The sequence below is a fragment of the Cyrtonyx montezumae genome, unplaced genomic scaffold, assembly GCF_038088225.1.
Source record: "Cyrtonyx montezumae isolate F1298 unplaced genomic scaffold, pur_monq_1.0 scaffold_8, whole genome shotgun sequence".
In the NCBI taxonomy this organism is placed as follows: Eukaryota; Metazoa; Chordata; class Aves; order Galliformes; family Odontophoridae; genus Cyrtonyx; species Cyrtonyx montezumae.
Genome location: NW_027072089.1, coordinates 80,398,407 through 80,420,328, shown reverse-complemented (window position 1 = coordinate 80,420,328; position 21,922 = coordinate 80,398,407). Strand labels below are relative to the sequence as shown.

Here is a 21,922-nt window from a genome sequence, read left to right as displayed (position 1 = left end):
GAGAGGTGCTGGAATCCACCCTCCTAAATGCATTGAAGCATGGGGGATTAAGAGAGCAAGCCCATAGCAGAGGTTAATCAGGCTGCAGTTCCCACCGGGGATCTGCCAGAGAACTGCGATATTTGCGCTGTCCGACAGACTGCCTGGTCGGTTTGCTTAGTTTAGGTCCACATTTAACAGGGAAAGCACAGGAGGGAAGGTTTGTTGTTATTCTACCCGAAGCCTTGCCATGTCAAGTATGACACAATGCACAATTCATCTGCTATTTATTTTCTCATTCATTAGGAGACGGACAGCTTCTTTCACTGCCCCTTTCCGAAGACAAACGTGCAGTCTTGAGTGACAAGGAGGATTTACCGTCTGTTATTTCAGAGGAGGTTTGCCATGTTTACTCTGGAAAGTGCCATGAGTTAATGAACTATCTCTTCAAGCCCCAGTGAAGCCAAGCTGCCAGCTCAACAGCTGCCAGAAGCAACAGAATGTTTTGGGACCCCATAAAATTGTTTTTACTAAGACCAGTGATAGCAAAAGCATCAGACTGACCCAATGCCAATAGCTCCTGCAATATAAAGGAGTCATTATAAGAGCTTCAGCCATTACACTGCATTTTTTTCAGAGTTCCTTAACAAAACTATCAGCTAACTCAGAACATCTGCTTTTAGCCTCCCCACAACATGTATACCACTTAACCCAAGCACACTGCTTTCAGGTTACTAAAAACTAACCGAACCTTTCCTCGGCTCTACAACAGTTTCAAGTGAAAAATGTGAGATCCTGCAGCCTTTTTCACCTCCCCTGTTCAACTTTTCTTGGATGCCAGCGTATGCCCAAATTGCAGAGCTTCAACACACACATAAAAACAGAGCTATCTGCAGAACAGATTCAACTACTGCTCACTTGAGGGACATTAAGAACCACAGTCAGACCTAATCTTTGCTCTCCAGACGTTGGTATACATTGAGAAAGCCCTCAAAATCGGGGAAAAATCAGAGCAGGAGTCCTCAATCTCTCCTCAAACTCCCTCTGGAGTCCTCAATCTCTCCCCTCCTGGTCTGCTTCAGGATGGCCCAGTTGTCCCCATGGCCATGCAAGCCCACCTCTGCCACATCCCACGTGCTCAAACATGATGTAAGATGCAGCTTGCCAAGAGTGCACTGTGTGAGATGCCTGGAGGCCTGCCAGGCCAGTGATGCAGTTTTGTAGTTAGATCACAGCAATAACTTCATAGACCTCATCACAGTCCCCAGGCCTGGTCATGCCCTCTGAGCCTCAGTCCAGCCGTTCAGAAAATGAGTCGAACAGTCATTAAATTTAGTCAGAGCGTGCTGTAAGATTTCATAGAGTAATCAAACGGCTTGGGCTAGAAGGGACCTTAAAGATCATCTAGTTCCAAACCCCATGAGCAGTTCATGCTTTTGAAGTGTTTTCAGGCCCTGGATAAAAGATAGGGTCATATCCTTGCATTGCTGAACAGACGAGGAGCCCTCCACATCCTGCAGAATGGAACGTTTTTGGAGAGGAGGGCTGCTACAGTCATTAAAGTGTAAAAACCATCATATGCAAGAGACGAAACACAGACATCTCGAAGTGAAAATATCTCGTCCTGTACAAAGTATGCGTATTTTCTCTCCAGCTATCTTTTCATAGCATAAGTAGGAACTTCCTTACATAAGATAACTTTTTTTTTTGCCTCCTTTCTTTCTTCACTCCCTTTTTTTTTTTTTTTTTTTGTTGAGGGGTAGGGTTTGAGAGGGGGAGGGAGAAAGAGAGGAACTTTTTTAAAAGAAAGGCAATGAAAGGGCAAGCCAAGAGATTCACAGTCCCTAAAGCTTGCAGAACATACAGTGAATTTTGGCAGGACATGCATGTTTATCCTTTTCATATGCTGTTTAAATTATTTTTATAAACAAGCCACTATCTTGCATAGCCACTGCTTGGTCCCTTTCATGTCAAAGACGTTTGATGTTACAGTAATTAAGTAAAAGCGGCTGAATGCCTGAAATGTGGTCTCAGGATGATGGTTTGTGGGCAAGAGAGATTGCTGCTTTTCTACATTGAAGAGTTTATTCTCCAGACTTCATTTTTTCAATTAAGCACCTGGATTTTGGACAAATCTTTGCACAATTACAAATTACACACTCTGCTTACATTGTAGAACTATACTCCCACCATTCAGCACTAAAAATTGTGTACAGCTGAGATGTGCCCTGCCACGACAAAAGCATATTTAGTAACAGGAGCCACTACCAAATCAATTCTGTCTGTTCATTATAAAGTTGATAGCAAAAATGAGGCTGCCCCTTTTCTCACTACTGGATGTAACCGGGATTCAGGATCTTCTCGATCTCCACATCTGTTATTGAGATTTTTAAAATCTGGCCAATTTTAAAAATCTGGCCAGGTGAAATGCTGCTCAGTGTTCCTCACTAACCCACAGAGACATGCTTGAAACGTAGATTTGATCCCCAGATCTCAGGTGCAGAAGGGGACCTGCACACTGGCCCTTTGCAGTGTGAGGCCCTGCATTGGCATCACAATGGAAAAACAGGTATTTTAACAGAGACCTGCTCTGCATATAAGGAAAAAACATTTCACAGAAGGGTAGTGAGATACTGGAGCAGGCTGCCCAGAGAAACTGTGGATGTCCTATCTCTGAATTTGTTCAATTTGGACTTACATGAGGCATTTATCAATGATGATCAATTGGTCAATTGATCAAACATCAATGAATCAATCATCAATCATCAAAAATTGATCAATCATCGATGAGGCATCAATGCCCACAGCAGAGAGACTGGAACTGGTTGGGCTCTGAGGTCCCTTCCAACCCAAATCATTCTCAGAGTATATCTCAGCTGTGATTAAGCAGAATTAAAGCCCCAAACACATCTTTATTCCCCTTATTACCCTTCTTTTCTCAGGGTTCAAAAAGTATGGAAGTCAGACTACAGTAAATGTCCATATCTAAACAGCTTTTATTACAAAGTTTATGAAGATAGAGATAGAAAAATTATATGCATTTTGTATGTGCTTGTTAAACATTTTTTCCAACTCCTTTGGACAATTCTACTCCCACAAAAACGACAGGGGCTGACTGCTGACAGTTCTACTCTCCCTGAATCATCTCAAGCAATCAGGAAACATAATAATGAAATCTGGCACCTCCATGTCCAACAAAAACTACAGACCCTTTTCATCACCACCTCTTTGCTTACAGGTGTGGGTATCACAATTTGCCCACAAGCTTTAATCTGTTCTCATTTTTACATTCTCCTTGTTGCCTGGTGTGAAGCTAAAATGACCACACTTCAATAGACATTATGTCACCCTTTACACCCTTATACAAACAAAGCGTCTAATACCCTCACCATACACACCAGGTGCATGTAATGCAGTAAATGACAAGATAAGAATATTGTCTCTGCAACACAGCATATTTAGTAGCTTGATTAAAAAATAAATTAAAAGATGTGGCTCTCCATTTGTACCTATTAAGATTTCAGTTTGATCAAATTCATCTAGCTTTCAAACAGCTGACTCGTGTCTTTCTCACTGCAAATGACCACTACATTATATGGAATAACACATCTTTGGAATACTGTTTGAAAAACACTCTCATTTATTATCAGGAAATTTGACTTCTTCTGAACAAGTGCTAAGTGTCCCGATTAATTTGTAAAGCTATTCAAGCCATCAAGTACATCTGCACTCAGAGTATATTTCAAATACTGTGCTTCTGTTTTCATTTTCAAAATGTTTTTATTTATACACTAATATTTGACCTATGAATATTCCAAGTTTACGTGGAGCCAGCTATTCTACATTCTGGTTATACTGAGTATTCGTGCAAAACACCAGGTGATATCACTGGATATTTTTAAGGAGAAAATTCATAGGAAAGCGGTTATGTATTCTTGTGATTAACACCACATTGGATCAAAACAGTCATGTCTAGCTCTCTTAAAATACAGCTACTGTTTTAGTTAGCAGAACACTTCGGCTCTGTCTAAATTATACTTTTTTTGCCAAAAAAATCTCACTGTTGCTACCACTGATTCAATTCTGTCATTGTGCTGTGATGAACACTGCAACATTAAAAAAAAAAGAGCTGCAGGCAGTTCTGTCAAAATCTCTGTGCCCTTAAAAACACAACTAAAACCATCGTATGATGTCTCAAAAAAAAAAAAAAAAAAAAAGAGATGGTATTTTTTGGTTTTCCCCTTTACAACACAGCCTCATAACCCACCCAACTCTACACAGCCATCTCCTGACCTGGGAGCTGAGCTAACTGAGAGTTCAGGAAATGCTGGCCCCAGTTTGAAGTCAGTTTTAAAAATCGAACTCCAGCATGACCCCTGCAATCCCAGCAGGGCTCATCTCAGTTAATTAAGCCTTTTTTTCCACTGCACAGTTCCTGTGGTAGCTGTGCCCCTGAGCTGTCCCCAAAGCCATCATTCCAGGAATCAGCTTCAAGTACAAGCCACGTGGTCAAGGAGCTCCCTGGCACAAGAAAGGCTGAAAGAGAACTCACTGGCTAGTTTTCACATATATCAAGGCTGGGGAATCACAGCCCAAAATGCCCCCTTCACATATCAAATTGGTATGACCCAGTGTCATCCTCTGAACCATTAACTCGGAAAAGACTGGATCCTGACCCTAGTTCCCCAGGCGCTGCTCTGATTCTTTGAAAGCAAATGGGAATCCCTCAACCACAAGCAAATTTTCACATCCATACAGATCACAGAATCCCAAAAGGGTAGAGGATGGAAGGGCTCTCAGTATTCATATTTTCATATATTCATATTATATTAATATATATATTAATATATATTCATATTCAGCCCTTCATATTCAGAATACTGAATATTCGTATACTGTCTGATCTCTGTTTCACATCACTATATAAGTAGCCAAATGGAAATGCTAAACTGTTATTAGGTGGACGCCGCTTAGGAGCACTGCTGTACCACTGCTGGGAAACAGCAGAAACACACAATGGGACTGTTTATGTCTTAAGTAACTCATGCTTCCTTCTAATGCCACGCAAGTTAGAAATGATGCAAGATGACTTAAAGAGAACTGTGTCTCCACAGCATGGAAAGTCTAAACACCACCTTCCTTCCTCCTAAATCACAAACACCACGTAAAAGTTTGCATTTAAAACTGCAAGACGGAGCGTCACCGCTGCAATGGGCCAGGCCAGGCTCGGTACAGACCTACAGCTCTTCAGCAAAAGCTGCACCATGAAGGCCCTTCAGGAGCTCAGCAAAAGACATCCATGGCAGCTGCTCGAGGGATCTACCTGCTGATGAGACATTTGGCTGAAGGAAACTTTGAAAAGAATGCCTTTTTAGAAGAAGGCGGCTGGTTGCAGGTTGTTTACATGGGGAAAAGAATTAGGAAGTGCTGCTTTTGGATTTTCAAAAAGTAAATCTGCACCTGGGTTTGTATTCCAACAAACAACTTTCTATTAATTTATACATATAAAATGTGTCTTGAATCGATCTCACTTTCCAATTATAATCACTTTTCTTTCTTCCTCTCATCCATATTTAGGATAACATAAACTTTCAAACCATGAAAAGCTTTCAAAATAGTTCCCAGCTCTGGGGAGTCCAGATGACACTCAAACACAGATCTCCACTATCTTCAATACTGCAGGTCTTGATCAGAAGCTGTTCCTGGAACCACACATCTATCAGTGCTTCCATGCAAAGTAGAAAGATCTCTTAAGTCCCTCAAATTCTCTGCTTGAAGCCGAGGACTTCTAAAAAAGCACCCAAAAGATGATGGAGGACCGCTTGCATTCTCTTTCAGCCTGCCATCCTTCAGCTCTGCACCAGCTGGCAGCCAGCAAGCAACAACTTCAAGGAGATTACATATACAAGGGTCTTTGGCTGCATCAGTTGAGCAGCAAATACAAGGCTGATCTCTGATGCCTGGGATGCGTCTTGGCGCCGAAACCCAGCGTACTAGGTTTGGCAGACATCTGTAAACTCATTCCCATCATCAGCTCCGTGATTTCTAATACTGGCCTGCTCCAGACACACGTGGAGGATGCTGTTTGCATGCCGAGAGCAAGGCTCTGCACAGCCAGCTGGCAGCATAGCCAGATACGCAGCATCACACACTCCCGTTATTCCCTGTGAGTAGATGTCTTGACCTTTACAACATGTGGCCAAGAGTATTAACAGATGGGATGACAGTATGAATGGTGTGGTCCCGTCGCTATAATCATACAATGTCCCTGATACATCTTCGTTGCCAAATTCCATATCCCCTGACACAATGTGTGATACCACAGGAAAAAAAAAAAAAAAAAAAAAAAAAAAAAAGACAGGTAGACTGATCAGATGCCTCAAAAGAAAAAATAAATAAATAATCTGTTTTAGAAATGAATTTGGAGTGCTTTAGTACTGCTCCCTTCTTATGAAAAGCCATAGTGATTGTGTGTAAGTGCTTGCTTGCCATGGATTTATGCAAGATCATTCCTAGAAGTAAATCTGGTAGATGACTGCTGCCAAGAAAGGATGAAGAGATGGCTCAGAAGACACCACATCCGTAAGCTACTGTTTGCAGGCAAGGAGAGAGAGCATATTTGCACAGCCAGCCATGCACTGGCTTGCTGGCACTGAAACGCAGCACTCTCGCTCCCAGGTATGTGAAGCCACACAGGGAAGACGGGGATTGCCTGGGTTTTAGGGATTCCAGCATTTGAGAAACATTTCATCACAGTCACAATTCAAATCGTGCAGAAGGGCTTAAGGGATGGTTTGGGTTTTGAGAGAAAGCAGAGAGCCTTTCCTCCCAAAAGTAAAGCCTTACAGTGAACTTATGCTGGTAGTCTGCTACAAGAATGCACAACACATATTATTAATAACTCAGCACCGTGCTTCAAAAGTGCACTGTCTGTGGTGCTTGCTACTGGAATTTTGATTGGTTCAGACTTCCCTTGCATTGCTATTTAGTTGTTGATAGCCCTACATTGGGGCCGTAGCAGAGACCCACAAAGACTTCCACTGAATTCCCTTTCCTTCCTCAGAAGCACACATCATCTTCCTGTTGTGGATGCCTGGATAGGGACTTGTACAGGTGATGGACCAGATAAGCTTCTTCCCTGTCTTGACCCACGTTGTTTCTCTCATTATATAGGAAGTAATTCTGGACATGCTTGAAGTAGCCTTTGAGGGTCTTGTTTCTGCTGCTACACATGGCACGCACTGCTCTCTAAAGTCACCAGCTAGCAAAATATGGACTGGAGAACACCTTCTTTTCACTTCAGCAGTGAGGACTCAGAAGAAATCAAGGAGACTTAGGGCATCCACAGCCCCCAGTCAGGCCTACAGCTTGGTCCACATGCAAGTTCACTCCCTCATCTCCCTGAGCTTAGAGAGCAGGGGGTTGCTGTGTGGAGCTTGGTGCACCTCTCACTCCAATGACCCTAAACGTAAAACAGGGACACTAGTCCGAGCCTAGTTGTCAGCTCAGCATCACTCCTTCGAAGAGGGATATCCATGCCAACCCCAAGTCATTCCAAGAGGATAAAGGCAAGATAACCCTACTACTGCCACAAGGAAAATCTATTATACAAACAGGAAACATTAACACAGTTTCATTTTCCCCAGTAGCACTGTATCAAGACATGTCAGCATCTACATTTGTATCAAGGATGCTCCTGAAGAGGAACAGTTTTGTAAGTTACATTCTGATCCACTGTGCCTCTCCTGCACCACAGCTCCTGCTGTACAACCATACCCTCAGCACAGAATTTAGGTACTCTGGCTGGTCTGATAAATCTCAGGGAGATCAAAAACACATGTGCTTCTATCTGAGTTAAACATCTAGCCTTCTTGAGTGGGAAACTGACAGAAACATGTGTTCTCTGAGTACTTCATCCCAGGGAATATGCCTGAAATAGATGCTTTGGGGATTGTCTTCCCATAGTAGGAAGCAGGTTAACTTGCCGTAACCAGTATTTTATATCAAAAATGTTTATTGGTATCTAACTCAACAAATGAAATCTTTTCTCCAAATTAGCTGAACTGGTTTAAATCTTGTGCGTCTCTTCACTTGTAACAGGAATCAACATTTATCAGGTGTCTCACAAAGCAAAGTGCTAAGCACACCCTAGAAAACGTGTATTCTCCACGTTTCCCTGAAGTCAGCCCCTCAGGGAAACACTGCCTACATCTTTCAAGTCCACACAACCATGCAGAACCTCCAGCTACCAGGTGAAGCAGATCTGTGCTGCAGCAGACGCAGTACTGAAGGCGACAGACCCTTGCAATTCAAAAAAAAAAAAAAAAAAAGAGGAAAAAAATGTCTTTGGTGGCTTTCACCTCAGTAATGGAAGGGCAACTCTTTGAGGCTGGACACAGGCAAACCTCTTCAGAACTGGAATCAAACCTAACAGAAGTTATTTCAGGAGGCCTGACCCTGCATAGAAATTCCCAAATCAAACACTTCTGGCAGTGTTTGCTTATAAGGATGCATTAGCCACAAACATACCCTCCATGGGAACACTTGATGGCCTTGAGGTCCGGGTTCTTCCCTCTCTGCTCTGATCCCACCATCTGTGGCTGCGTTTTCAGACTATGCCCTGATCAGCCACCCTGAAGCATTAAGGCTGGCTCCCTCCCATCATACCTTCTCCTTCCATACCAAAACACAACCTCAGGCTTCCTCCACTCTTCCAGCACAAATGACTGCTGGAAATGCAAACATTAACACACGTGTGAAAAAGAAGAAGAAGAACGGTTCCTCATGTGTCAGAGGAGCTCTAGAAAAACAACTGAACCATTGTTTGGTTTCCATCCGTCGATCTGCGAATGCGTTGGTAACAAACAACCGCATTCAATGACATGAAAGTTTATGACTCGGAACTTGGAAGTCAATGAGAAATTACTGCAGTTGATTCATACTTCCTGAGACTCGGAACCAGCGTTTCTACTGCACTACTATGCTACTATGCTACAGGAGTAATTTCCCTTGCTGTTATATAAGCGTCTAGACCCAAACTATTAGAGCTGATCAGAGTCATATGGATGTTTTTATTTTCCAAAGAAGAAAGAAAAAAGAAGAAAAAACTAACAGTCCTTCCAGGTCTACTGTCTAACGCTGCTTGCTGGCTGCTCCATTATGCAGGGTGCTACACACCAACAAATGCTGCGTGCCCACCCACGTCTGTCCCTGAAATCAGCCCTTCTAGGAGCTGCGCTGCACCTCGCAGTAATGCGATAGGGATGGTTCACAGAAAGCCGCGCCGTCCCCGACTTACCAAATTCACATCATTCCACACACAGGTCCTCAAAGCCCCAAAGGCAAAGAAGAGAGCCACGGGCAGCAGCTCTGCCTGCCCGAAGGACACCTGTTGTTGAAGAGGGCACCGCAGGAGAGAGGGATTCCCACTGAACACCAAGATCTCCCAGCCTAGGGAGCAAAGCTAAATCTGCCCTAAATACCAGTACGAGCTGCGTACAGGTGCCCGACGTGCAGCCCTATCCGGCTCTCAGCCGCTGTGCAGAGACGCCGAGCTCCACAAAAACTCACTTAAAAAGGAACTGCCGCTTGCCAACTGAAATATTTTCACTCTCCACATTAGGCTGAATCTAATTACACCGTTCCCTTCTAATTGCGGGCTAGCGTTCAAGGCTCCTTCAAGTGATAAGTTTAGCGGCTTTCCCACCGAAATTCCCAGCCCGGAGCCGGTCGCATCAGGACCGCGCTGAGCCCGAACAGCAGGGCTGGCATCTGGCAGAACTTCGGCAAGATTTCCACCGCCTTCCCGGGCTCGGACTCCAGAAGAGCCGTCCCGTAGCCATCCCCGCAGCGCCTCCGCCGGCCCCAGAGGAGGTGCGGGGACACGAGGGACTGCCGAGGGCCGCTCCCTGAGCACCGGCGACCGCGCCTCGTTCGGAGCGGCTTTAACCCCGGATTGCAAATCACTTTGTTTTTTGGTTTTTTGGGTTTTTTTTCCCTTTCTGGAGTTCTGCTTTATTTGCGCTCCCCGCTCGGCACTCACCCAGGTTGACGAAGCTCATCACCATGTCGGCGTCGTTGAGGAAGGCGCTGTCCTGCGCGCTGGGCACCGGCGGCAGCGGCGGCCCCGGGGCGGGGGGCTGCGGACGGCCGCCCCTCTCCGCGCCCGCGGTTCCCTCCGCGCCCTCGGCCAGCGCGTGGTACAGGTCCAGCATGAAGCGCGGCGCTGCCGGCAGCCGTCCCGGCGGCGGAACCGGGGGTTCCCGCGGCGGCGGGCGAGGACGGTGCGGCAGTCCCAGCACGGAGAGGATCTCCCGCTGCATCTCCCGCTTCTCGTGCGACTTCAGCCGCCGGTAGAGGAAGCCCGGGGCGGCGGGCGGAGGCTCGGCGGGGCGGCAGGCGCCGCTCAGCAGCGCCCAGCAGCAGCACAGCCAGGCCAGCCGCCGCGGCATGGCGCTGGGCCGGGCGAGCTCCCCGCTTCCCCCTCTCCCCGGGGGCTCCCCGCCGCCCTCGGCCCTCCTAGCGCATGGGCCGGCGGGGGGCAGCCAGGCCGACGGGGCTCAGCGCTCGCCCCCGCCCCCGCCGCGCATGGCCGCCCGCGGGGCAGCGCGCTGCGAGCCCCCCGCCGCCGCCGCTCAGGTGAGCCGGGGCCGCCCCCGGCCAGGCTGCCGGGCTGGGCTCAGCTCGCCATGCCCGGGGACTGCTGCGCGGCGGGGGACGACGAGGAGGAAGAGGAGCAAACTTTTCCCCAGCGCAGCCGGGCCGGGAGCTAGGGGAGCGAGCGAGCGGCTCCTGCTTGCGGCTCCAGCCCCGGTCCCCGCGGGCTGGCCGGAGCCGGGCTGCTGGCGGCGGAGGCAAATCAGCAGCGTGCCCGCCTCTCGGCGGGGCGGGGGCCGCTCCTCCGGGGCGGGGAGCGACCGAGGGCGCAGGTAGCGCGGCCCCGGGGCGGAGCGGCTGCCGAGCCGACAGCGGCGGCAGGTTGAGGAGCGGCGGCCCCGTGAGATGCGGGAGGTCCGCTGCTGCCGAACGGGGCGGCCCGGCCGCGTCGTCTGTGGGCTTTGAAAAGAAATACGGGATTTGGGCCGTTAGAGCCGTCACATCTCTTCTGCGCCCTTTAGGGAGAGTGGAGCGTTCGTTACAAACATAGATGGATGAGCTGTTCACTGTTACCTTTTCCTGGAATACCAAACGTAACTTACCACAGACCGCTGGTACAGCCTAAGCACAGGTAACCCCCTCCTGCCTTGGTCAACAAAGTGCCTATGTGCACAGGTGCCTTGTGGAAAAGATGACACTGCTGTCATTGTTTTTCACGCGCCTGTTCTGATAGCAAAGCTGTTAGAACACAGCTCTGACTTCAGTTTCTTCATAAAAGAGCAGGAGGGAACCACACCCTTTAGTGGCCGTTGAGGTACCGAGAGACAGCTCTTCCACGTGTCTCTGACTTCACGGATCTTGCTTGGGGTGGATAAGTAAAGCCAGGCTAGCCCATCTGAAATGGGTTTGAACGGGGAGAATTTCATGGGAGTTGGCCCTTAGAGTAGTATCTGGACCATTTGAAGGCACTGGCAAAACTTCCATTAGCTTTATTAGAATCAGAACCTGGCAGTAAGTGTGTATTCAATTTCCCAGAGACGCATCTGAGAATGCTCAAGACAGAAGATGTTATTCTCAGAAGCAGAGGTTGCACTTTCTTGTGTGCAAGTTAGGTGTTTTAACTCTACCAGTCAAGGAACACCAAAATGCTGGTTACATAAAAGCTTTCTGGGGGAGGAAGAAAACCTCATCTTTTAAGACATCTCCAAAGGAGAACCCAACGCACACGCTTTCCTGCACCCCCTCCCAAACCCACCAAGGAGGCCTTTTCCCTTCCTGCTTTGGGAGGAGTATTCAGAGGACAGAGAAGAAGTGAAGGAGCTCTGATGACAGCAAGAGGTCACAAGGAGATTTCCCATGCCGGTACTTCATCCTCGGGATGGTCAGGGAAGAGTGGAGTTGCCATTCACTTCCCAGTCACCACTACTGTTCAGGTGCAGTTTACATTGCTTTCTCCAGAAAAGCTTCATAGCTGCTGCTTTCTGTTTTGACAGCTACAAAGGAGCATGCCACATTATATTAGCTGTCTCTGAAGAACAAGCCCTCCAGTCTGATCTGTCCCCAGCTCATCTTGAAGTCAGGCAGACAGCTTTACACTCCAGGGCAGATGTCACACATTTCTGCTAAGTAGCAAATGTGCATCACCTTTAGGTTTTTCCTCCAAAAGAAAAACATTTTTGAGCATTTCCACTTGCATGCAAGTTCCTGCAGTAAATAACAGCTGTAATAACAGTTGGCAACTTTTGGGCATCTAAGTTTGTTGCAGTCTGAGGTCATGGGCACACAGTGAGCTTTAAAGTACTTCCCCATTAAATTATCTTCTTGGTAAGATCCTGTGTGGTGTTAGGAAGCTAACCACACTCCTTCATAAGTCATTGCCTTTTCTGTTAAGTCTTTGGCTTTTCTTCAGCAGTGCTTCCCAGAGATGTAGCCCCCTAATCCCTGGAAATGCCTCTCACTTGCAGACGTGAATGCTGCACTTTGGGTTTCAGCTAACATTGCCAGACCTGGAAAAGTCACTGCAGCACTCTGCAACTCAAGGAGGAAAGAATTAAGTCTTCTTACAGTGGTCATCTGCAGCTATGGATTTCAGATATCCCTGCCATCTGAAAGTGTACATTCCTGCCAAGGATGTTACGACTTCGGAAGAGAAGCAAATACCTAGTTCTCTGGAGGATAACTATATATTATGCTGCAAGCTATGACACATTTTAGGAGTTAATTAAATATACGTTACAATGCTACCGGAAAAATGTATCTCTTGCCAAGGAGACATCGCAGCACCTACGCCATCCAAAACTCTGCAGTAACTGTTGCTTTCACTCAAACTTTCCTTTCCCTCTCCTATCTTCAAAAACGCTGTGGATACAGCGCCTGAGTTGGTTTCAGATCCGCAGATTTCCCTGCTCAGGAGGGACATCTGGTGGCAAATGGAAGAAACTCGTGTCTGTTCCTTGAAGTTTTTCCTCGTTGGCAAGTTAGCAATAAAAGCTTTTTATATTTTTTCCTTAAAAAAAAAAAATCCTAATAATTCAAACGGGTCTTTTACACCCTCCAGAAAAATCTTCATTTAATTTTCTGCCCACAAGCCAAACTTCAAACCCTTGCACCTGCTGGGTCCATTGTCCGTCACGTATTGTGAGCGTGGCCACCACCAGACCTGTTTGCTGCCAGGAATCCTGTTCCAGGACTTGGCATGGGGCCAGCAAGGATTAGCTGCAGCAGTTAATTTCTTCTGGCAGTGCTGGTGTTTAGGCTGTGTGCAACTAAAGCCCTGCTACCTATCTCTAGTCGAAAATGATTTATTGGCTTTTTAGTAGTCTTCATCTAGCAAATCACTCACTGATCTTACTTAAGCAAAAAAGGCATTTGACTTTTAAAATGCTGCCCTCTCACCTTTCTTCAAGATGAGGCATCAATTGCCAAAAACAGGCTGGCCGAAGCACCCTGACAGTGCCAGACCTCTGCTCTGAGGGGTCAGAGAATCATAGAATTGCAGGAGTTGAAAGGGACCTCAAGGGAGGTCAAGTTTTAGGCTATTACATCTTGTCGTATCCCTATGCACAACCAAGAAGAGCCTGGCCTCGTTCATTTGCCTCCCAACTCTCTCTAGATATTAATAAACATTTGTCAGATCCCCTCTCAGTCTTCTTTTCCCCAGGTGTCAGCCTTTCCTCCTAAGAGAAATGCTCCAGGAAATGCACCATCTTTGCGGCCCTCTGCTGGACTCTCTCCAGGAGATCCCTGTCTTGTTTGAACTAGGGAGCCTACAACTGGACACAGTAGTCTTGATGTGGCCTCACCAGGGCAGAATAGAGGAGGAGGATCACCTCCCTCAGCCTTCTGCCCATGCTCTTGTTAATGCACCCCAGGATACCAAGGGTCAGCAAGGACAGGGAATTGCTGTCTTCACACTTATCTGGCCAAGATGAGGCATGTACTCCTTTCTCAAAGAACATGGAAGAGGTGTATGTAGTAAAGAATTGCATTTGCTTTCTTAAAAACCAACCAAACAACAAAAAAAAAACCCAACAACTATGTTCTACAATAATGACATAGCTGGAATAGGCTATTTGTAGTTCTGTTCTTAGAGAGGTCATAAATGCAAACAGGCCTACTAATTATAGCATGCCCGTTTCCAAAGCCTACTTGTGAAAAGGGAAAGAGTGGTTTAGTATAATCTTAGCTGAAAGATCGAAGCAAGCTAAAAACAGCACATGCCGTGAAAGCTTGAATTTTCCTTTCACTTGATGAACTTACTTTCTCCACTGCAAGTAGGGACATTTGAAAAATAGTAACATCATCTTATTTGCACATACCAAACTGCTGCTTTTCTTACCTAAAAATCTCAGCTAAAAATATGTAGTGATGATTTCCCAGACCAGAATACTATAAAAAGTGGTTATAAATATTAATTCAATAACACAACTGGACCGCTGTCCTTGAAAAAGCAGTTAAAAGTGAAATAAGTCACAGTATGCATTTCACAGTTACAACTCTGTCCTAATCCCATCCATCACCTACACCCTATCAAAAATATACTTGTGTGCTAACAATTATAGCTTAAAATTTATTTGATGTCAACAGTATCAAATATTAAGGGAAACTGACCTGGGACAACAGCAATTGAATACCTATTAATATATTATATTGTATCATTAATCTGTTTTTTCTGAGTCTTTTCATGGCATTTGTCCTTCATTTCATCTTTACTAGTCAATCTTTACTAGTTTGTCATTTCATCTTTACTAGCTACTTTCTGCTTAAAACTGAGATAAGTAAATTATTGTAAAAGGAAAAGAACAAAATCTGCTCTGTACAGGCTGTGAATTAGACTTCAAAAAATAGAATTTACTTCTTCCTTGTAGAACTGAGATTAATGCAAGTGGAAACTCTGAAGATATAGAAATGCATTAGTCAGCAAGAGGAGTCTACCTTTAGCCTACATAGAGCAAAGGCAAGATTTAGTAATACTGTGTCCCCATTACTTCAAGTGTCATAAGAAACAACAGCAGTAAATCTGAACCTTGTAATCCATACAGGCTAGATTGCAGGTGTACCAGTGTTCCAAACAGACCTTCTTGCTTTATGCAGATAAGCCCATATCCATTGTATAACTGTTCCAGAAGTACGAGATGCTATGCCATGTCCTGTGTGCATAGCCTTCAGGATGGATTTGTGTACTGGATAAAAGTCATGGTATTTGTGTCCTCCAGTGGCATCTTGGAGAAAGTACCAGATTTCTTCTGATTGATGTCAGCTAAAGAGGTGCCTCACTGAGAGCACTTCTTTAGCACTGAAGAAAGATGATGAGAGAATGGGACATCTTCATTCAATCCCCTGTGAGTGCTGGCTGGCAAACTGTCATCTGATGTCCCTCCATTTACACTGTCTGGCATAGTGAGCTGAAATAATAATGATTTTGCTTATAATGTGAGCAAGAATGGGAAGACTGAGATTTCATTGGGTAGATTGTGATGTATAATGAATGGGTGCAAAAAGGTCTGGATGATAGGTCAAGATTTTGAGAGGATAAAGATGTAATGGGGGATCCATGTGTTGATCTTTATCAGATTGTTTTAGAATATTTATTCTACTTTTGTGTTCCAATGCTTTAAACTGATCAGTATGTATCAGTAACTTTAGCTCTGGTTTAATTTTTTTGTTTAGCAATTAATTTGTTTGATCTTTTTTAATAGAACTGCCTGGAAGAAGAAAGTTTCTCAGTTAGGTCAGTCCAAGTTTAAGCCTTGGCACATACAGCAATGGATAATACAGCTGAAAAGCCCTCTCAAACTTTGAAAGCTCTTACAGATTTCGTAGAGTCATTTCTTCCCTTGTGTCCCTGGATGTTTCATATGGTGAATGCCATGAGATCATAAGAGCTGTTGTAATTGAGTAAAGAAGCCAGAAAGTTAGGGAAACATAAATGATTTCAAATACCATTTATAACCTCAGAATGTGCTGTAGGTTATCGCATGAGAGTTAAGCTTCACAGGCTTAGGAAGGTTTTAACACAAACTAATCTATCTATTATGAAACCAAATGTCCAAAACATCTGGGTTTCCATTTTAATACTGCATATTTTCTTGAAAGGGGGAAAGAATCACAAAACAGTGCAAAAATCTTAATTGGCCAGTTAATAGAATTAGCGAATAATTTCTATCTCAGTGTGATAAGGATGGGGTTATGGAGTGCTCTCCCAGTCATTCTTATACCTAGAATTCATAGAATGCCTTTGGTTGGAAGGGACTTCAAAGATCATCTATTTCCAACTCATCTGCCACAGGCAGGGTTGCCAACTTGACACAGATGTAGGAAAAGGTGTACTTCTGAGATACAAGGTCCAGAATGTCATCTTCTGCCTTTGAGCAGAAGAAAGAGAAAGAAGGAGGAGAGGGAGAAAGGGAAGAGACAAAGAGAAAGGAGAAGAAAGAAGGGAAAGAGACAGAGAGAAAGGAGAAGGAGTAGAATGGCAGAGAGAAAGAAAGAGATGGAAAAAGAGATGGAAAGAGAACAGCTGTTAAAATTGCTAACAAATATTGCAGAATAGGATTGGAAAATATCGGGGAGAGGAGAGGAGAGGAGAGGAGAGGAGAGGAGAGGAGAGGAGAGGAGAGGAGAGGAGAGGAGAGGAGAGGAGAGGAGAGGAGAGGAGAGGAGAGGAGAGGAGAGGAGAGGAGAGGAGAGGAGAGGAGAGGAGAGGAGAGGAGAGGAGAGGAGAGGAGAGGAGAGGAGAGGAGAGGAGAGGAGAGGAGAGGAGAGGAGAGGAGAGGAGAGGAGAGGAGAGGAGAGGAGAGGAGAGGAGAGGAGAGGAGAGGAGAGGAGAGGAGAGGAGAGGAGAGGAGAGGAGAGGAGAGGAGAGGAGAGGAGAGGAGAGGAGGAGTTCTGAAAACTTATTTAGAGTAACTCTGATGAGCTCTGCTCTGACCAGTGTGCAAAATATGTTTTCTCAGCAACACTCTTCAATAAAATTGGGATAGATCCAAATAGCATGAGGCCACAGTAGGGACTGCCAGATTTCAGTCTGAAAATCTGTTCCCAGAAGCATCCTGCTGCGGAGACAGCTGCACTCGAGTTGCTCCCATCTCACCTACTGCGCAGGGGAGTGAGCCTTCAAAAGTGACTGTCCCATAACACTCTCCAAAAATAAATCTCCAAGACCATTCTTTGCTGTGTTAGGTTCAGCAGCCGTTTCACTCCAGTAAGCCTCACACCCATTTTACCCAGGACCTAGTGGGCATGTCTCACTGGGTACACTGTCTGAAGTGCAGCAGGAACAGTCCCCTATGGGCAGGAGGGGATATTTTGCCCCAGAGCAGCAGGTGGACTGTGCAAGGACATCTTGGTACCTTCTGCCTGCCATCTCCAATACACCTCTAGGATAACCAAGAAGCACACTCCCTTCTTGCTGCTGAGCTACTATCATGGAGTTTTTGCCCTGTGGGCTCCTGAAGCCCTTGAGGATAAAACACATTTCCTATAGCTTTTTGCTGCTTACAGACATTTTGTAAACACAACGCAGCTTCATTCACATTTGCTTTAAGAGACACCTCACATTGCCAACCTAAACACATGTGATTTTGGAAAAAGCAGTGTCTCAGAAGGCACTCTGTGCAGGACAGCCACTCTGCAATGTCATTTGCAGGCATTAAGAGCTGAAGCAGCTTTAAAAAACCTATTATCTTTTCTTTCATACAAACAAACAAGATTTTAGCACTCTCTCATCCCCCACAGAGGATATATTTCAACACCTGTACTGACTGTCGTATCTGATGAACTTACGGATGAGCTCCGTAAAGAAACGGTTTTCAGCCAGTACAAAGGGGAACAGGAGCTGCCCCCAAATACCATTTAACATTCAGACATGAGAAGTACACACTGCAATAATGTTTTGGTGATCAAGTCAGGAAAACAGCTGAGGTAAGCAGCAGCCAATTTAGAGTGAAGAGAAGCAGCTGCTACTGTGCACCAGACCAGTTTCTGTGACAGCTCAGGATGAGGTAACTCAGAAGAAAGAGTCTTCCTTTGCTTTCTACAGGAAATACAGACTCTAAGACTGCTAGGAAAAGTTTTATACGCTTGCCTGCCAGAGTTGGTCCTACAGTGATCACAAAGAGAAAGAAAAGTGTTTTCTGTAAGGACTGTTAGAAGAAAGCCTTGCAAAAAAAAAAAATCTATTTGCACATTCTTCACCTTCTCTAAATTAGCAAAAACTACTCCTTGGTGAAGCAAAACTGATAACCAGCTCCTAACAGCATTGCTTATGAGAGGCTTCAAGTTTCCAAAGCAACAGCATGCCGGCACCAGCAGCTTTGCCTTTGTTACAGTGCTGGCCCACAGCAGAGCTCCCACATTGTGCCTGGGCCAGCTCACGCACCAGCTCCAAGGCCTCCATCCCTGCTGGGAACAAAGCTTGCTGATCCTCAGGGGATGTAGGCCAAGAGGTTGTGGCTGCCAGAGCTGAGGCCATGGCAGCCTGTTGGGATGGGTTGACCTGGTGTCATTGGGTTGTTGCATAGCGAGATAATTCCTTCAAGCTAGGCTGCATATACAGGCCTATACACAACTGGGGCACATGACTGGACACATGGTGCAGCTTCACAAACTCTGTTATGAAAACACCCACTCCCCAGTCCCAGCTCTTTCTGACAGACCCAGGCAATCATGTGCTATACATCCTCATGGGTCTTTGCTCATAGGTAAAAGAGTGGCTTACATGGGGAGGAAAGCGTAGCATGTGATGTATTGTTGCTCTTTTTATATTTAACAAGTAGAGTACTATAATTAATAATGTAAAACGATAAATAAATAATGTCAACTAGAAGATTAGCTTAAAAACAAGTACCTCCCATGCACAGAAGCACCTTGCCTGCTTTTAAAAGCCAGCTTAGCTCAGTGAAGTTCTGGGAAGAACAGTTCCAAAGCTGCATCCCACCTTTTTGCACCACACAGATCAGAACGTTCAGAGCAAAGGTCTTAACTCTCTACTGGTCTTTGCCTGTCAAACTGACACATGCACAACTTTGAATTGCTTCTTATTCTTTGTCTCAGAGGACTCTTGCAGCAAAAGCTAGCCTCTGTACCAAGAAGCAGAAAGGTCATTTATCCAGGCAGTTTCTAGATATTTGATGTAACTGAGCAACACAGTTCAGACACTGGAATCCTCCCTGTTCAGATACAGTTGCATTAGCATCATGCTCCACTTAGGCTTTCTAGCCCAGTTCTGTGGCTGCTCTCAAGCTCATTCAGCATGAGCTAGGGTGGAGGCTGACACTTGTGGCTGCAGGACCCTAATATTTCTTGCTTCTAAATTAAACACTGCCAAGACCACTCTCTGGGACCAACTTCCTGAAGAGAGAAAGCTCATGTCCACTCTGTTACTCCTCAGAGCTGCTGCTAGTTTGTGCTTACCCAGCCAGGGAAGCATCCTTGATGGCACTAGCTGTCCAAAATAAGGCCTCTGTTCAACTATGCAGACAGTCCTGATCCAACATCTACAATCATAACAGGGCACTGCTCAGTGTACAGGGACAGAGGTAGCATCCTGACAAACTGAGATAGCTGGGTTGCTTCATGAACTCCTTTAATGACAAGTTAGGAAAGGATGCTGGTTTTTTCCCAGGTCTATGCTGTAAAAGCTCTTCTTGTTTCAAAAGGCTGCCTAAAGTTCTCAACTGCTGAGATCTGAGTGGAAACATACAGTGTTCAATTTGTGAAGGACACATTTCTAAGCTAACTTCTCACTTAGGGTAATTCTAGTATCTTGCAACGTCTTTATTTCACTTGGCTTTGAAGAGATAGAGGAGGCAGATAATTAATTATAAAAGACAGTTTAAAAAACAAACAAACAAAAAAACCACCAGTCATTCCAGAGTCTTAAATCCCCCAAAGACAAAACTGATACATCTCTAACAGCGTATGGGCCCTTGGTAGTGTGGAATCAGACGTCTACAGCTGATCTGCATTAGAAAAGCCTCTGTTCACTTCTCTCACCTAAAATGATAGGAAAAAAAACTATTTCATTTTCTTCAAACCATATGATGACATTGGTAAATTCTGTTTCCTCCCACTTAAAATAAAATAGAGTAATAAAGGACAATAATTATCCATCAAGTGAAGTTCCAGTTTTGTTATGTTCATGTTTATGTGATGTTCAGAACAGTTTGTGGCAATAAAAGGAATGGGTACTTGAATGAGGTATTATGATTAGCAGCCTGCTGGAAGATATATTTAGTTTAAATACTAATAATAGCTTAACAGCAGCAAGGCAATGTAACAAGATATGACAGATGTTGGATGTTCTCTCTTTGCACAGTGCCAGATGTATATTTCAGATTACTGTTTGCATCCCAAAAGGGCCAAGAGGCTTCAGTTTTGGATTCATGTCCTGGATTTTGCAAGTAAGTATTCAATCCCTTCCATAAAAATATAAATGACAAATTATTTTCATCACACATATAAATATTTTTTTGCATGGGCTTGTCTTTGTAGAGCAGCCCTAAATGGGGCATCATCGAAAGATTTATAAGAGAAGCCATATGTTTTCCCACAGAGGTTACACAGAAGTAACCTTGGCCACTGGGAACACGGTTTGGTGAGGTGAGGACTCCAAGCTTGTTGCCTGGACCAAGATCCAAAGCTCCTGCAGGATCAGTTCATTTGGGCAGTCAGACAGAGCCACCAGCCATTAGAGGTACCTTTTCCAAGAAAGAAAGTATATGAATATTATAGGCTTTTTGAATTTGGTGTATTCCAGGAATGCTATACACAACTGAGCATTAAAATGGCAATTGCAAGTTCATTTTATAGAAATAAAACTGAAAATGACAATGTTAACTTCTTCACTTTCCTTCCAGGAGTGACAGGTGATACTCATTTCCCAGCTATTGGCCAGTAGTATGAACTCATCTGGGACTTGTAGACACAGACAGTGACCACTCTACTACAGGCTTCCATCACTGAAAATACATTGCTTCTGGTCAATATCATGCCTTCAAATATTTCTGTACTCTTGCCACCATCAACAGCATTTTACAGAAGCTGAAATTTAGTGAATAATTAGTCCAATGCTTCAGGAACAGTTTCCAGCTTACATCCTCTTTATCTCATTGCTTCTATGAAACTCAGAAGCATAGATCAGAATTCTACCAGGTGTCTTACAAATCCATGGAGTAAAATCTGCTTTCCCACAGCAACTCTCCAGATTAGGGCTCTATTATAATTACACACTTAAATGAGCTGATGTTGGCAGGAATAATTCCCAGGAATCGGTGCAATTGTTCATGTGGCTTGTGATTGAATTCTACTCTGACGCCAAAACTCTGAGGAATTGCAAGCAGCAAATACATAATCAACCCCTGTTCTACGAGTGGTAGATTAGGTAGGTGGTCATTCAGGGCTGAATTTCTCAAGAATGAAAGGACATTCCCACTTCAGGTCTCCAGTAGCACATATCTGAGTTCCTACCATCAGCGGAGTTTCCAGTTGTCCTAACACTTGAGGAAATAATGCACACAGCCCTCTGAAGAAAAGCAAAGACCCATTATTTTCACCTGAAGAACAAAGAAACAGGACTAATGACACAGCTTTTCCAAAGAAAGGAAGATGAACTGAATTCTGTGTTTCTAAATCCCACCCAGTGTCCTAAACATTAGTCTATTTTTCCTCCAATATCAGATTAAAGCTGCAATGGGATCCTGATACATGGACTTCTTTCTCCCCAAAGGTTTCTAAGCATTTGGCTTTTGATCAACCACTGTCACCACCATGTTTCTTCAAAGAGATATTCTGAAGTGTTCTAATGAGCATCAGCCACAATCTGAAGCGGGGAGGAAGGGAGTAATGG

General features: G+C 44.8%; 1 protein-coding gene across 1 annotated transcript in view; it reads right to left on the bottom strand.

Moving 5' to 3' along the window:
- Positions 1–10,786, bottom strand: part of BMP6 (bone morphogenetic protein 6) — an 83,105-nt gene extending 72,319 nt beyond the window's left edge. Inside the window, exon 1 of the mRNA XM_065753417.1 lies at positions 10,022–10,786. Within this exon, the coding sequence (XP_065609489.1) occupies positions 10,022–10,430 (409 nt within the window). The 5' untranslated portion in view covers positions 10,431–10,786. The remainder of the gene's footprint in view (positions 1–10,021) is intronic.
- Positions 10,787–21,922: the final 11,136 nt, after the last annotated feature.